This window comes from Ursus maritimus, unplaced genomic scaffold (genome assembly GCF_017311325.1).
Source record: "Ursus maritimus isolate PB19 unplaced genomic scaffold, ASM1731132v1 scaffold_18, whole genome shotgun sequence".
NCBI lineage: Eukaryota > Metazoa > Chordata > Mammalia > Carnivora > Ursidae > Ursus > Ursus maritimus.
Window position 1 is genome coordinate 55681263 of NW_024424230.1, and position 15114 is coordinate 55696376.

At 40.9% G+C, this 15114-nt stretch overlaps 1 protein-coding gene across 1 annotated transcript in view; it reads left to right on the plus strand.

Annotated features, from left to right (window-relative positions):
* PTPRM (protein tyrosine phosphatase receptor type M) overlaps positions 1-15114 on the plus strand; it is a 749396-nt gene that overhangs the window by 657184 nt on the left and 77098 nt on the right. The window contains exons 20-21 of the mRNA XM_040632384.1: positions 10755-10831; positions 14763-14799. Of these exons, the coding sequence (XP_040488318.1) occupies positions 10755-10831; positions 14763-14799 (114 nt within the window). The remainder of the gene's footprint in view (positions 1-10754; positions 10832-14762; positions 14800-15114) is intronic.

Sequence of the window (15114 nt, forward strand, 5' to 3'; positions counted from 1 at the left end):
TATTTATGAAATTAGCAAATGGTGCTTTGAATGGACTAGGCAGGGGGTGAGGAGGCAGTGAGTGAGGACATGACTGGAGGAGAGACAACTTTATGAAGGGGAAGAGAAGAGGGTCCCTTCTGAGCTTTGGTTTTCATCCTCATTGTTACCCATGCCCTCCTGCTCCATTTTCCCAGCTAATAGTGAGGTATCTAACAGGGGAGCGAAACCTTTGACCCAGTCTGTCCCACCTGATTCTTTGAACCCGTGACCCAATCTCAATGCTCATGCTGAAGACCACTCTTCCAGGGTTTTGTTCCGTAGCCCTGTGCTTCTCTCTACCAGTGGAGCCCCTCCAACAGTGTTGTTTCTCAGGAATACAATAGTGTCATGACCTGATGTAGAAATAAAGGCAGATGAAGGGAGGCTGATGGGAACAAGGGGTTGGTTGGATAAGTATGGGCTGGCAGGGAGAACTTTTGTGTTAAAAATCAGATGGATGAAAATAAGTGAGAAACAAATCAACACAGCATGTTTAGGAAGGCAGAAAAAAAATCTCGAAGAATTAGGCAAAATAAGAGTCAGGGGTCCTGCCAGGACACTGAAGATTAAAGAGGCAGCGTCTCTAATTGAGGGTCTAGGTGTAAGCAATAAACACAGCAAGACTAAGGAACACATAAAACCAGCAGCAGAGCAAAGATTAACATGGAGCCTCCTACCACTAAACTCGAAGGTTCCTTATTTGCTTGGTGCTCAGAACCAGCATGGCCTGAGCATCCAGGGGGCACAAGCACCAGGCTGGCCACGCAGGGATAGACCACAGAGCACTTTCCATCCTTGCACTTGTCTCTTTTGCATCTTGTACCTTGAAACCAGTGCAGCACTAGTGCTTGGCAAGTATGTAACCACAGGAGAAGCAAAGCCATTATTTGCAGAAATCAATTGTAATTAAAATTAATTTTGAGTCTCCTCTCAGAGGGCAAATGTTACTTAGATCATTGTAATTCCAATTTACCTTAAATATGTCATCAATATTTAGCAGAAAGAGAGAACTGGTTGGAGGTGAAATATTATCAATGACACACTCCCCTTCTACCACCGTAGTAATATCTAATCACATACAAGTGAATTGCAAGGCTATTACCCATATCCATCGTGTTTAAAATGAAAATGTTAAAATATTTGAAGCTACTTAGAGGTTTTTCAAATATAATGTTACGTGACAAAAAGGGTATAATTAACCCTTTTTAGAGACTTAGAGTGAAACATAGAGACCTGCTTTAAATGTCTAGATACCCCACCGCTAGTGTGTGAATGCACACATCCGTAAATGTGAGCATTTACACATCCATAAATAAACACATGCGCACACATAAATACCCACATCCATTCATACATAAACACACACACACATGCATACATAAGTATACGTACATGGGGAGAAACACCAGCAGATCATAATTTTTCAGTAGTAAGCAATGGTTTGTTATGCTTTATACCAGGTCTTTATGTGCCTGTTTCTTGTATTATTTTTGCCCTATTTCTTATAGTAAAGGCTTTTTTGAAAGGAATGAGAGGAACAGCAAGAAGGCCTTTATATAGATTTTCTCAAAATCTCACTTTGTTATCCTTTTTGTTGGGCTAACATTGAGTTGTGATTATAATATAAACATTTGTTGGATTTTGATCATATTCCAGTCATCCATGGCTACATGAGTATCTTTTTTCCCCAATTATAAAATCAATTCATACACATTAAGGAATAATTATGCAGAAATGAAGAGTTACAGAAAATTGCTCAAAACCTCACAACTAAGTTCGAACCCTACTAACATCTTTTTTGTTGTTTTTTCCTTCATCTTTTTCTATTTTCTGCCTTGAAGTTGTTGGATTTATTTTTTAAAGTAAAAATACGTTTATTGTTTTATTTCTGATTCTAAAGACAGTATAAACTGTGTAGACAATTAAAATAGTACATGAAATCATAAAGTTGAAAAGAAATATCACTCCAGATTTTCCCACCCAGCAGAAATCCCACCCTTTCACTTATCCCACTATGCATTCTTACACATATACACCATTATTTCATATAAATAGACTCTTAAGAGACATGCTGCTTTGTAACCTTCTCTACTTCACCCCACAATATGTCATAGAGATCTTCCCAGGTAAAGAAATTAAACCTATAATAATACTTTTGGATGATTGTATCATATTCCATTGTTTTATAAAACCGTTGGTTCACAACCCTCTTCAAGCTTCCTGGGTGTACTCTGAAACCAGCTCCCAGACACAGAGGGAAGGGAAAGACCAAAGAAAGAGGCAGGGCACTCCGGGATTGTAATTGGGAGTTTTAATAAATAAAGGGAACTTATATACAAGGCTTATCTTGGGCAGCAGCAAGATGAGTGGATCCCTGCATTGCCCGCCAAGTCTTAAAGGTTTATGAGGAGAACTTAACTAGGTTTAATCACTTACATTGTGCAAGCGTTCTCAAAACCATATCACTATCTCAAGACTATGTCCTTGGAGTAGCCTCTGGGAGCAGGAAAAACAAGCAGAACCCACATTCCAAGGATAATGGGAGGATGGGTGAGGAACTTCAAGTGCCCTGGTCCAGCTCATGGGTCAAGCACCAGTCATATCTTTTTAGTGACCTTCCCCAACAGAGACCACTGTTGATCAGTTCCCTGTTGATATACTTGAATGGTTTGAACTAGGTGGGGACAGAATAAATTGTGTTTTAGAAAAGCAGCTCTCAGCTTGGATTCACAAAATTCAACATCCATTTATGTCAAAAACTCTCAACAAAGTGGGTATAGAGGGAACGTACCACAACATAATAAGAGCTACATATGACAAGCCCACAGCTAACATAATGGTGAAGAGCCCACTCAATGGTTAAAAACTGAAAACTTTTCCTCTAAGATCAGGAACAAGACAAGGATGCCCACCCACTCTTGCCAGTTTTATTCAACAAAGTATTAGCAGTTTTGGACGTAGCAATTAGGCAAGAAAAAGAAATAAAAGGCATCCAAACTGGAAAGGAAAAAGTAAAATTGTCACTATTCGTGAATAACATGATTTTATATATAGAAAACCCTAAAGACTACACACACACACACACACACACACACACACACAATTAGAACTAATAAATGAATTCAGTAAATTTTCAGGGTACAAAGTCAACATACAAAAATCTTTTGCATTTCTATACATTAACAAACTATCAGAAAGAAAAATTAAGGAAATAATCACATTTACAATTTCATCAAAAAGATTAAAATATCTAGGAATAAATGTAACCAAGAAGGTAAAAGACCTATACTCTGAAAACAATAAGACATTGTTGAAAGAAATTTAAGAAGACACAAATACATGGAAAGATATTCTGAACTTGTGGATTGGAAGAATTAATATTGTTAAAATATCTGTGCTACCCAAAGCAATTTACAGATTCAGTGCAGTCCCTATCAAAATTCTAGTGGCATTTTTTTACAGAAAAAGAACAAACAATTCTAAAATTTGTGTGGGACCATAAAAGACCTTGAATAGCCAAAGCAATCTTGAGAAAGAAAAACAAAGCTAGAGGCATCACACTCCCTGATTTCAAACTACATTACAAAGCTATAGTAATCAAAACAGTATGGAATTGGCATAGAAACAGATATATAGGTCAATGAAAGAGAACAGGGATCCCAGATATAAGCCCACACATATGTGGTCAATTAATTTACAACAAAAGAGGCAAGAATATACGATGGGAAAAGGACAGTCTCTTCAATAAATGGTTTTGAGAAACTGGGAAACCACATGCAAAAGAATGAAACTAGGCTACTATATTACACTAGATATAAAATTTAGCTCAAAATAAAGATGTGAATGTAAGATCTGAAACCATAAGTCTCCTAGAAGATAACGGAGGTAGTAAGCTCCTTGACATTGGTCTTGGTGATGATTTTTTGGATCTGACCCCAAAAGCAAAGGCAACAAAAGCAAAAATAGATAAATGGGACTACATCAAAACAAAAATCTTCTGTGCAGCAAAGGAAACCATCAACAAAATGAAAAGGCAACCTATGGAATGGGAGAAAATATTTGCAAATCATATATCTGACAAGGGGTTGATATCTACAACATATAAATAACTCATATAACCCAGCAAAAAAAACAAACAATCCAATTTAAAAATGGGCAGTGTTTTTTCTAAAGAAGACATGCAGATGGCCAACAAGTACATGAAAAATGTTCAGCATTACTAGTCATCAGGGAAATGCAAATCAAAACCACAGTAAGATATCACTTCACACCTGTGAGAATGGCTGTTATCAAAATGACAAGAAATAACAAGTATTGGCAAGCATAAGGCAAAAAGGGGGCCGCATGTCCTATTGGTGGGAATGTACATTGGTGCAGCCACTATGGAAACGGTATGGAGCTTCCTCAAAAAATTAAAAACAGAACTACTGTAAGATCCAGCAACCCCACTACTTGGTATTTATCTAAAGAAAACAAAAACACTAATTTGAAAAGATATATGCACTCCGATGTTCATAGCAGCATTATTACAATGGCCAAGATATGGAGACAACCTGTGTCCATCCACAGATGAATAAATAAAGAATATGTGAGATATATATAGAGAGAGATAGATATACACACACACATAAAGATATAGGTAGATTAGATGGATATACATATAGATAGATACAGATATGTAGATATATCTACAGATAGATATATCTGTATCTATCTGTATGTAATGGATACTATTCAACCATAAAAAAGTATTAAATCTTGCCATTTGCAATAACATGGGTGGAACTAAAGGGTATTATGCTAAGTGAAATAAGTCATACAGAGAAAGACAGATACTGTATTTCACTTATATCTGAAATCTTAAAAAAAAAAAACGAAACAAACAGAGAAAACAAAACAAAAATAGACCTATAAATATAGGGAACAAAGTGTTGGTCACCAGAAGGAAGGAGGTGGGGGGAAGGACAAAATAGGTTAAGGGGATTAGGAGGTACAGTCTTTGAGTTATAAAATAAATAAGACATGGGGATTAAAAGTACAGCATAAGGAATATAGCCAGTAATATTATATCAACTTTGTATGGTGACAGATGGTAACTAGACTTACTGTGGTGAGCATTTTGTAATGTAGATAAATATTGAATCATTACATTGTGCACCTGAAACTAATACAGTATTGCAGTTGCTAGAGGGAGGGGGGTTGAGGTGTAGGTAAATGGGTGAAGGGGGTCAAGTGGTACAAACTTTCAACTATAAAAGAAGTAAGGCATGGGGATGTAATGTAAGCATGATGACTGTAGTCCACAATATTGTAGTACATACTTGAAAGTTAACAAGAGAGTAAATCCTAAAGCTTTCATCACAATAAAAAAAATGTGTAACTTTGTTTAGTGACTTATTGTGGTGATCATTTTATAATATATACAAATATCAAATCATTATGCTGTACACCTGAAACTGATGTAATGTTGTATGTCAATTATACCTTGATTTAAGAAAAAAAAATGTTAAATAAAAAGACAAGTTCCTGAATAGATGCCAGGGGATTAAGATGTAGGAGCTATTGGGGAGCATTCATCCTATTTCCAGATCTTTTTCCTGTTTCTCCTTAAGACTAGCTTAAGCTCATCTTTCCCAAAGATTGGCTACTTAAGTTGTGCTGTTCTTCCCTCCTCCACTGACCTCCAAACAAGCGTCCTGGGCTCTTTGTAGTTTGAATTGCTAAACAAGGGTGTCATTTTTATTCACATAAGTGGGGTAATTCCTTTTTAATGGAAACTGTCCTCTATTCCATGCACTCGACGTGTACTTCTCGCTTGGTCTTCCCAGTGATCCTCTGAAGGTAGCCTATCATCAGCATCCTTTTACAGACGAAGCTCAGCGAGATTCAGAGTTTGTCTAAATTCACAATCTGGGAGAGTTGTAGAGCCAGTATTCAAATCACAGTCTCTGGGACACCAAAGCTAAACACTACACAATATCAACATGACATGGTTTTGGAATAATCAAGAAAAATATACCCATACTGGAGGAGAAATAGGGATGGTAATTTATAACTCTAAAACTCAGGTCTTTTCAACCTTACTAGACTGCGTCTCCTTGAAATACCAAGTCCCTATAGTCTCGACCCCTTGGCTTTCATGAGCAATTGACCTATTGTTAGCCACAAATAGGATTTCCTATACTTTTATACCTGAACAGCTGAGTTCTCCAAACTTCTTCCTCCTTTCAACTCAAACGATAGCCCCTGGTACTGAGGAAGGCTCTCTCCCAGCTGGTCAGCCTCCAAAACAAAGTGGAAGTATGGGGCTCAACCAGTGGGAAGTAGCATTTCTGTGGATCCCTTGCCTGAGTGTCTCCCGTATTTGCCATATGTCGGAAATGTCCTCCAGGCATTTCCTCATAGCGGTTTGATACTATTTCACCTCAACAGTGCCCCAGGAGAAGGGATTGAGCTTTCCTAAAAGAACGCCTGATGTATGATAGTCTTAATTGGCTTGTGATTCAAGGTGAATGAGATTTCAAGAAAAGATGGCAATGAGCCTCCACGTACTGACTTATTTGCTCCCCAACCGTCTATAAATAAATAGGGTTTTCATAACCAACTGAGAGCTTGATTTACAAGAGGATGCCTGAGAATCCCAGTTTCTGTCACCAAGGCATTTTCAGATATGCAGCAGGAGTTTAGGGAAGACTCTCCTGGCCGGAGGGACAGATCATCTTACTTCTTTTGCCTTTACTTCTGCTGACTCAGCAGGAGGGATGGTGAGACTTGCCTTTTTATGTTATGTTAAAGAAAGATGGTGCTCTCATTGGTGTGCCGGAAGACAGAGGATTACCTTGGTAAGTGCAGGCCCGGGACAGCCAAGAGGGCAATCATGCAATGACCAGCCTCCTCCCCCTGGGCAAAATTCATGTCCTTTTGTTCTGCCTGACAGCTGACTCCTTCCTCTGAGAGATTAAGCCCATTCTCCCCACAAAACTCTCTCTCTCCCTGCCTTAAGATACACTGACTTATCAATACTCACACATTTTATCACTGAAAGGAAAAATACCTCCTAAACCTCATTGCAGTAATTCTTACGCCATCTCCTGAGTACATGTTAATAACGTATGGCAGTTGTCCTCTAGTGGCTAGCTCTAGAGTCACTGTCACCACTGCCTTTCCTTCATCGGGGCAAGGGGAGTCACAGGGGAGCTCCCAAGGGCTCCAAGACAGCAAGCCCGTGACATGCCCTTCCTGCCTTTGAAGGTGCTGATTCTCAGGACACCCAGCCTTTGAGTGGAACTTGAAGGTGTATTCTACAAGAGAGGGGTGGAGAAAGTGGACTCTCACTTTTTAAATAATTGTGGTAAAATGAAAAAAATATGAAACTTACCACATTAACCCTGTGTGAGTGTCCAGTTTGGTGGCATTAAATTCACTCACATTGTCGTGCCACTGTCACCACCCACTGCCAGAACTTTTCAACTTCCCCAAGTCTATATTTACTCAACGCTTGCCCCCTATTCCTCACCTCCCCTCAGCCCCTGGCAACCACATTCTTCTTTTTTTTTAATTTAATAATAATATTTTTTTATTATATTAGGTTAGTCACCATACAGTACATCCCTAGTTTTTGATGTAAAGTTCCATGATTCATCACTTGCGTATAATACCCAGTGCACCATGCAATACGTGCCCTCCTTAATACCCATCACCAGCCTATCCCATTCCCCCAGCCCCCTCCCCTCTGAAGCCCTCGGTTTGCTTCCCAGAGTCCATAGTCTCTCATGCTTCATTCCCCCTTCTGTTTACTCCCCCTTTCTTCTTCCATTTCTTCTCCTACCAATCTTCCTAGTTCTTATGTTCCATAAATGAGTGAAACCATATGATAATTGTCTTTCTCTGCTTGACTTATTTCGCTTAGCATTATCTCCTCCAGTCCTGTCCATGTTGCAGCAAATGTTGAGAAATCGTTCTTTTTGATGGCTGAGTAATATTCCATTGTATATATGGACCACATCTTCTTAATCCAGTCATCTGTTGAAGGGCATCTCAGCTCCTTCCATAATTTAGCTATTGTGGACAATGCTGCTATGAACATTGGGGTGCATATGGCCCTTCTCTTCACTACCTCTGTATCTTTGGGGTAAATACCCAGTAGTGCAATGGCTCGATCATAGGGTAGCTCAATTTTTAACTTTTTAAGGGACCTCCACACTGTTTTTCAGAGTGGCTGTACCAACTTGCATTCCCACCAACAGTGTAGGAGGGATCCCCTTTCTCCACATCCTCTCCAACATTTGTTGTTTCTTGCCTTGTCAATTTTTGCCATTCTAACTGGCATAAGGTGGTATCTCAATGTGGTTTTGATTTGAATTTCCCTGATGGCTAATGATTTTGAACATTTTTTCATGTGTCTGTTAGCCATTTGTGTGTCTTCATTGGAAAAGTGTCTGTTCATATCTTCTGCCCATTTTTTGATTTGTTTATTTGTTTCTTGTGTATTGAGTTTGAGAAGTTCTTTGTAGATCTTGGATACCAGTCTTTTATCTGTAGTGTCATTTGCAAGTATCTTCTCCCATTCCAACCACGTTCTTCTTTCTGTCTCTGTGCATTTGACTACTCTGAGTATCTCATGGACATGGAATCATGCAATGTTTGCCCTGGATTGGGTTTATTTCACATCAATAATGCCCTCAAGGTGGACTCTTTTATTTTTAAATAGTGAAATATAGGTACAGAACAGGACATAAAGCCTCCAAATACAGGTTAATAGATTTGTTGTAAAGCAAACACTCATAAAACCACTAAGCAAGTCCACAACAGGACCCTTTCCCGCACCCCAGAAAGCCCCAGCGAACCTCGCCTGACCACAACTTGCCCCTTCTTTTGTTGAAACAGTGACAGTCAAGACAGGGCATTCGTTAGCAGGGTGAAGAGTTAAAGGCGTTGCACGCACCTGCTGTGTGTTGGGACCACTGCCTGTGGTTGTGTGCTGCAGGCAGTGCTGTGAAGAGAGGCTCTGGGACTGGGCACTGTGGCCTGGGTGAAAGGTGCTCACAGGAATATTTGGAATGGACACTACGTGGTCTCTGACCCCAAGAGGTTACAATCTAGTAAAATCAACTGTAGAATAAGGAGAAGATACTACCATGCATATAAAGAGAAATGAAAACAATTTCTGTCTGCTTAGGAAATACACTTTGCATATGTCTTGCAGGTTTCCCCATCAGGAGGAGAGTAAAGCAATTAAATGTGGAGTCATAGCAGCCAAGTTAAAAAAAAAAAAAAAAGATTGAGGGAGGGAGGGAGAGAGGTAACCAACCGAACAGTAGAAGATGATGGGGAAACTCTTTATTTCAAAGGCTCTGTTTATGGGAGATGAGAGTGCAGTCTTATCAGAGATTGAAGTCCCTTTGCAGAACATTCCAGAACAATTTGAGAAGCCCGAGGGTGGTAAATCACAGTCAATGGGCAGCATTCATCCTGAGGTTCTAAGAGAAATAAAGTGTGAGAGAGGGGGATTCTGACAAGGAGGTACAATAGATTCTGAGACAGCACTGCTTCTGAAGATTGGGAGCCTCTAATGTGATGCCTGCCTTTTAAAAAACTGCCCAGGGAAAGTCAAGGAGTACAGGAAGGCAGACCTAATCTCCCTTCAGAGGAGCTGACTAAAAGCCTGATGTGTGCAGAATGGCCATGATTCAGGTCTATTGGAGCATCTTTCATTTGGGAGGCTCAAATGGCTTTACTGCCGGAATTGCTCACCGCCCTGCTCTGCGGTAGCTGTGTGTGCGCACCGGCTCTCCTAGCAAATACAAAAGCCGGAACAATCCGCACATCCCCAGCACCCCGATGACTCACCCCACACACACACCGCCAGCAAAAATATGGACAGCGGGCCTCTGGTTTTGGGTAAAATGTACTCTGAGAAACTAGGTCTTAGAGTAGGTCACCGCAAGGAAAACTTCCGACTGCAGACGGGTCCACTCCTGGCTTGCTGCCGTGTGTGAAGGCATCAGCTGCACAGATAGCATGTCTGTTACACAGCACGTGACAGCGGCAACAGCTGACATCTATCCATCACTTACTGTATACCAGGCTCTCTTCTAATCTTTTCGATTTTACTTTAATGCTCACAATAATCCCTTGAGGTGGGCACTGTTAATCCCCACGCTGCAGATAAGAAAACTCAAGCACAGAGAGATGTGGTAACATGCCCCAAACCCCAAGTGCGGGGTTCTAACCTGCGCACCTGACTCTGGATCTCACACACATGGTGCAGAGAGTGGCTTAGGGAATTCAGGGACAGCCCCAGCTAGGTCCATGTCTGCACCTCCCAGAAGGCTGGGCCATGGTTTATAACCATCATTTGTCAAGGTGGATGTCGGAGGCAGCTGCCAAAATCTCAGGGTTTGTATGTGATTTAGTGAAGTCGCTACACCTTCAGTCCGAGAAATGAGTCTGTTGTGATTCGCAGGACTCGGTGTGGACGTTTCAGACCTCTGCCAATGCCTCACGCCAGTAAATGATCAAAGAATAAGTTAATGAGAAAAATGCAAATAATTATAAATCCTTCCTAGTCTTAAGAGCAAAATAGGAAGTGTAGAAGGTGTGTAGTGTTTAATTCTTTGTTTATCTTTAAAGCAGCGTGGATGTGGACGATCTCCATGTAATGTGCTTACATTCTGGAGCTCTGAGCAGCCCAGTAGTTTGCTTTTCACCATTGTTTTCTTTTTTCTTTGCAGATGATCATTCGCGGGTGAGGCTGCAGACCATAGAAGGAGATACCAACTCAGACTATATCAATGGAAATTATATCGATGTATGTATTTTGAAACTGTCAGTAAGCCCAACCGTTCTGACACATTCCCCGTCATGTATCCGCTATGGTATTGGTGGGCACTCATTGCTACAGCTCCAGAGCAAACACTGAACTGTCGCCCCACACCCCACAGAACTTTATGGTAAACACATGGCCACTCCTTGCCTCAAGTGGGCCTATTGGCTGGTGACCTCCTCTCTAAGCTTTGGGTCTCCTTTGCTGTCCTGTGCTCCTGTGGACCAAGAAAATGTTATTTCCATTTTTTTTTTGTCAACAACTTAGATGATTTGACACTTAAAAAAAAATCTGTTTACCTATTAATAGGATAAAACTCACTAATTCCTAATTCGATGATTTGCAATCTCTTGTCATTACCGCACTTTTAAGTTGCCTTCAAAGTAGTCTGCAGCTGTTAACCAGGACATCTAATGCACACAAGACATGTCATTAAATATGTAGGCTGTTTAATTATTGAAGACTGCTGCTTTGTTCATTCTGCATCATGTTAACTTAATGTCTTACATTAGAATAAATTCCTGAGGAGACAGCATGTTTTCAGTTGAAAGAATGAATGAAATCAAAAGTAGCTTGAAATTGAAGGGAAAGTCATTGTTACCTTCAAGGCCCAGGCTCCCATTAAACAGGCTTCAGCTCTCTTGCAGTTCCCAAGGCAGAGTGCTTGGCCATCACATTGTCTTCTAGTCCCTCAATACTTCCACAGACAGGTTTTATCCATATATATATGGGTTCCTAAATTTTCTTGGTTGAGTATAAATCAGATGCTACTAAAAGTACTAGGATCATAATCTCTAAAAGTTACCTTAAAATAACCAGAAGAAATGTTATTTTTAGTACTACTTGGAAAGGTTTGACACTTGGGTTATAGATCTGAGGGTGGGGACTGTGGGGTGACTATTTGAAGAATAATTCACGTCCCATTCCTCAGGTGAAGACCCCTACGCCGCTACAGTTCATAATGACCCAAAACATACCCAACCCAAGTTAGGTGTTTTTTTTTCCTAGTAAAGCAAAATTTCTTCCTAAAGTATACACATTGTACTTATTTCCTTATCTAGCAGATGTTTAGTGAGTACCTTATGGGAGAATTCAGAGGAATCCAAGACCTGTTACCTTCTCCCCAAGACCTCACGGTTTAGAAGCTAAAGTAAGAAATATCTTCTCTGTGACACTCCTTCCCTTGAGAGATTCCATGGGAATCCTGTTCGTGCTCCAGTCCCAGCTCCTAGAGCCCCTGCAGGGTCCTTATGCTCAGGGACAGTATCCTACTCATCTTTGTATCCCCCGCAGCAGGCACAGACCTGCAGTACTGTAAGCACTTAATAAGTGTTTGATGAATCCCTGCCTGAAGGAGTAAATGTAATCAGAGTAGGCTTTGTGGTAGAAGTGATTTTAACTAAGCTTTAAAGAATGGGCGGGTAGAGATGCAGAGGAGGAAAGACATAAAAGTAATGAAAATACCGGATTAATTAGTTTTAATTTTAACAGAGAAAAGAGTCAATATTCAGGGCCCCTTTATTCACTTAGTCAATAGGATTTTATTGAGCAGCCTATTATATTACATGTCAGTTACTGTTGTAGATATTGGAGTTATAACTGTGAGCGGTTCAGACCAAAAACAAAAGCAGACCTCTGACCCAATGGAGCTGGTGCTGTAATCGGGGGAAACAGACAATAAATGACCTAAGCCAGTTAATTCTCTACGGTATATTAGTTGGTAGTGTGTACGATGGAGAAAATGAGAGCCATAACAGGGATACGGAGAACCAGGCTGAAGGTGGATTGTAATTTTTTAATAGAGTGGCTGGAGTCAACTCTACTGAAAAGGTGATATTTGAGTGGAGAAATTGAAAGGTTGTGCCATGTAGGTATTCAGGNAAAGAGCATTTCAGACTGAGAAAAAGCCCATGAAAAGGCCTTGCTGTGGAGCATGGCTGGCAAATTTGAAGTGAAACAAGCAGGTGAGAGTTGGTGGCATGGTACAAGGTGGTAGAGTCACGGGGGAGCAGGTCAAAGGGGTTGCGGGGCCAGATAATGTAAGCAGTCATTCAGACGTGGGCTTTTACTGTGACATGGGCAGTCACTGGAGGATCTGAGCAGAGGGGTGATATGATGCTGAAGTGGAGAGGAGAACACACTGTAGGTGGCTGAGAATAGAAGCATGAAGACCTCCCAGGTGGCTATAGGAACATTGCGGCAAGGGGGTGGCCTGAACCCGTGGTGGCACTGGAAGATGAGAAGTGGTAGGATCCTGGATCCACACTCAACCCAGGGCCCTGGATTTGCTGATGGATTATCTTTGGGGTGTAGGAGCAAGAGAGGGGTCAAGGTGCCTTTGAGATGGAATTGCCATTATCTGAGAAGAAGACTGTGGACAGAGCAGATTTGGGTGAGAGGTAGGGCGGAGATAAGGAATTCACTTTTAGCTATGTTAATCCTGAAGTATATGTTAGACATCTAAGTGGAAGTGCTGAGTAGGAGATTATCCCACATCGGGATTGGGGGGTGGGGGGAAGCCCAGGCTGGAAGTGAGGATGCAGAAGTCATCAGCATACAGATGGTATTGAAGGCCACAGGACTAGAGGAGATCACCAAGGGAGTCCATGTAGCTGAGGAAAGAGTCTAAGAACTGGGCCCTCCAACATCAACATCAAGGTGAAGAGGAGGAATGGGCAAATGAAAGAGGGGGGACAAGCCAGGGAGGGAGGGAGGAAGAAAACCGGGAGAGCATCATATTCCAGAAAGCAAAGAAGAAATTGCAAGGGGGATTAATTGCAAGGGGATTAATCCTGTCACGTAGATGGTGGCAGGTCACAGAGATGAGAACGGAGAAATGACCATTGCGTTTAGCAGCACAGGCCATTCGTGAGCTGTGTGGATTATTTCCATTTTGTAGACGAGTTCCTCCTATCTCCCAGCCTTGCTAGGACAGACACACGGTGCCTTACGTCAGACAGGGTCTTGCTTTGTGGTGCTTATCATCTGGCAAGAAATGAGTGATCATTTAATAATCCTGTTTAATATCTGTCGAGAGTCTATATTTGAGACCTACAGCAGGTCAGTTGTATAAAGAATGTGTTTGCTTTTGTTGTTCATTATCAATGACTTGTTTTTAAGAGCAAAAAAATCGAACAGATATGCATTTAAATTGTCTGAGAAATCTGTATTTCCTCCAACTTTCTCCTGTTTCCCATCTGGCTTTGGGCACAGTATATTGGGTAATCTCAGGGGACAGAAATGGAAAGTATTAAGGTCCATGGTGATATTCTGTTACCTGTGTGTAATTTTCTCTAAATTGGTTTTATCTCTCCCAGCTATTGATCTTCCAATGTTCTTTGTTCCCTTCTTCCTTTGGTCCCAATCTTCATCTTTTCCCCTTCTCAGAGAGTCATGATAAAAGGAAGGAAGGGGCCTTGCAGAATCTCTGCCTCTTCAAATTTCTGGCTCTTGCCACAGCAGCATGGCGCAGCATTAGCAGTGTTTAAGAATGACGTTCAGCATCACTATCGATATAACTGCCTATACCGGGAGAAGAGAATATGTGTTAAAGCCCTTGGCACGTTGCCAATAACATCCCGAACATGAATGAAATCCTATTGCACATTCCCAGGCTGTTTGCAATCTGATAAGAGTCGTGGTCATGTTATATCAGAGAATCCATAAGTTGTTAGTGTTTATTGCTCACCCATCATCTCATATCCAGTGGATGATTAAGTTACTCCCACCCCCAGTAAGCAACAGCTCTGTGATGTCTGGTGCACCTTTGCTTTTTACGAGGAACCGCGTGGTACTGCGTCAACTGACACAATTGTTGGTGTTTGTATGTGCATTCATTGTGGCAAACTTACTGTGTGATTTCTGTGCTGTTTATCGATTTTAAGTTGGTCAAACATTCTTTCTCATTTATTTTTAGGGTTACCATCGACCCAATCATTATATTGCTACCCAAGGTAAGCCTATTACAGTTTCGGTGTCTTTCTTTGGTTGTTTGCCCACTCTCTATCATTTTGTCCTTGTGCCACATCTCCCTCCCAGAATGATATTCCACACTGCTGTAGCCCCATTTATTACAGTTCTCGTCATCAACAGCCGCCCTTGTTTCTTCATCAGAAGGTCTGGTAATGCAATCATTTAGCTAGAACTTCATGTTGTGATCATTAGAAGAAGTGTATTCATCAATTCATTATTGAATTAAATCTGTCTACCTTGGGAATCAATCTGACATCTTCATAAATAGATATATAGATATTCAGTAAATAAATATG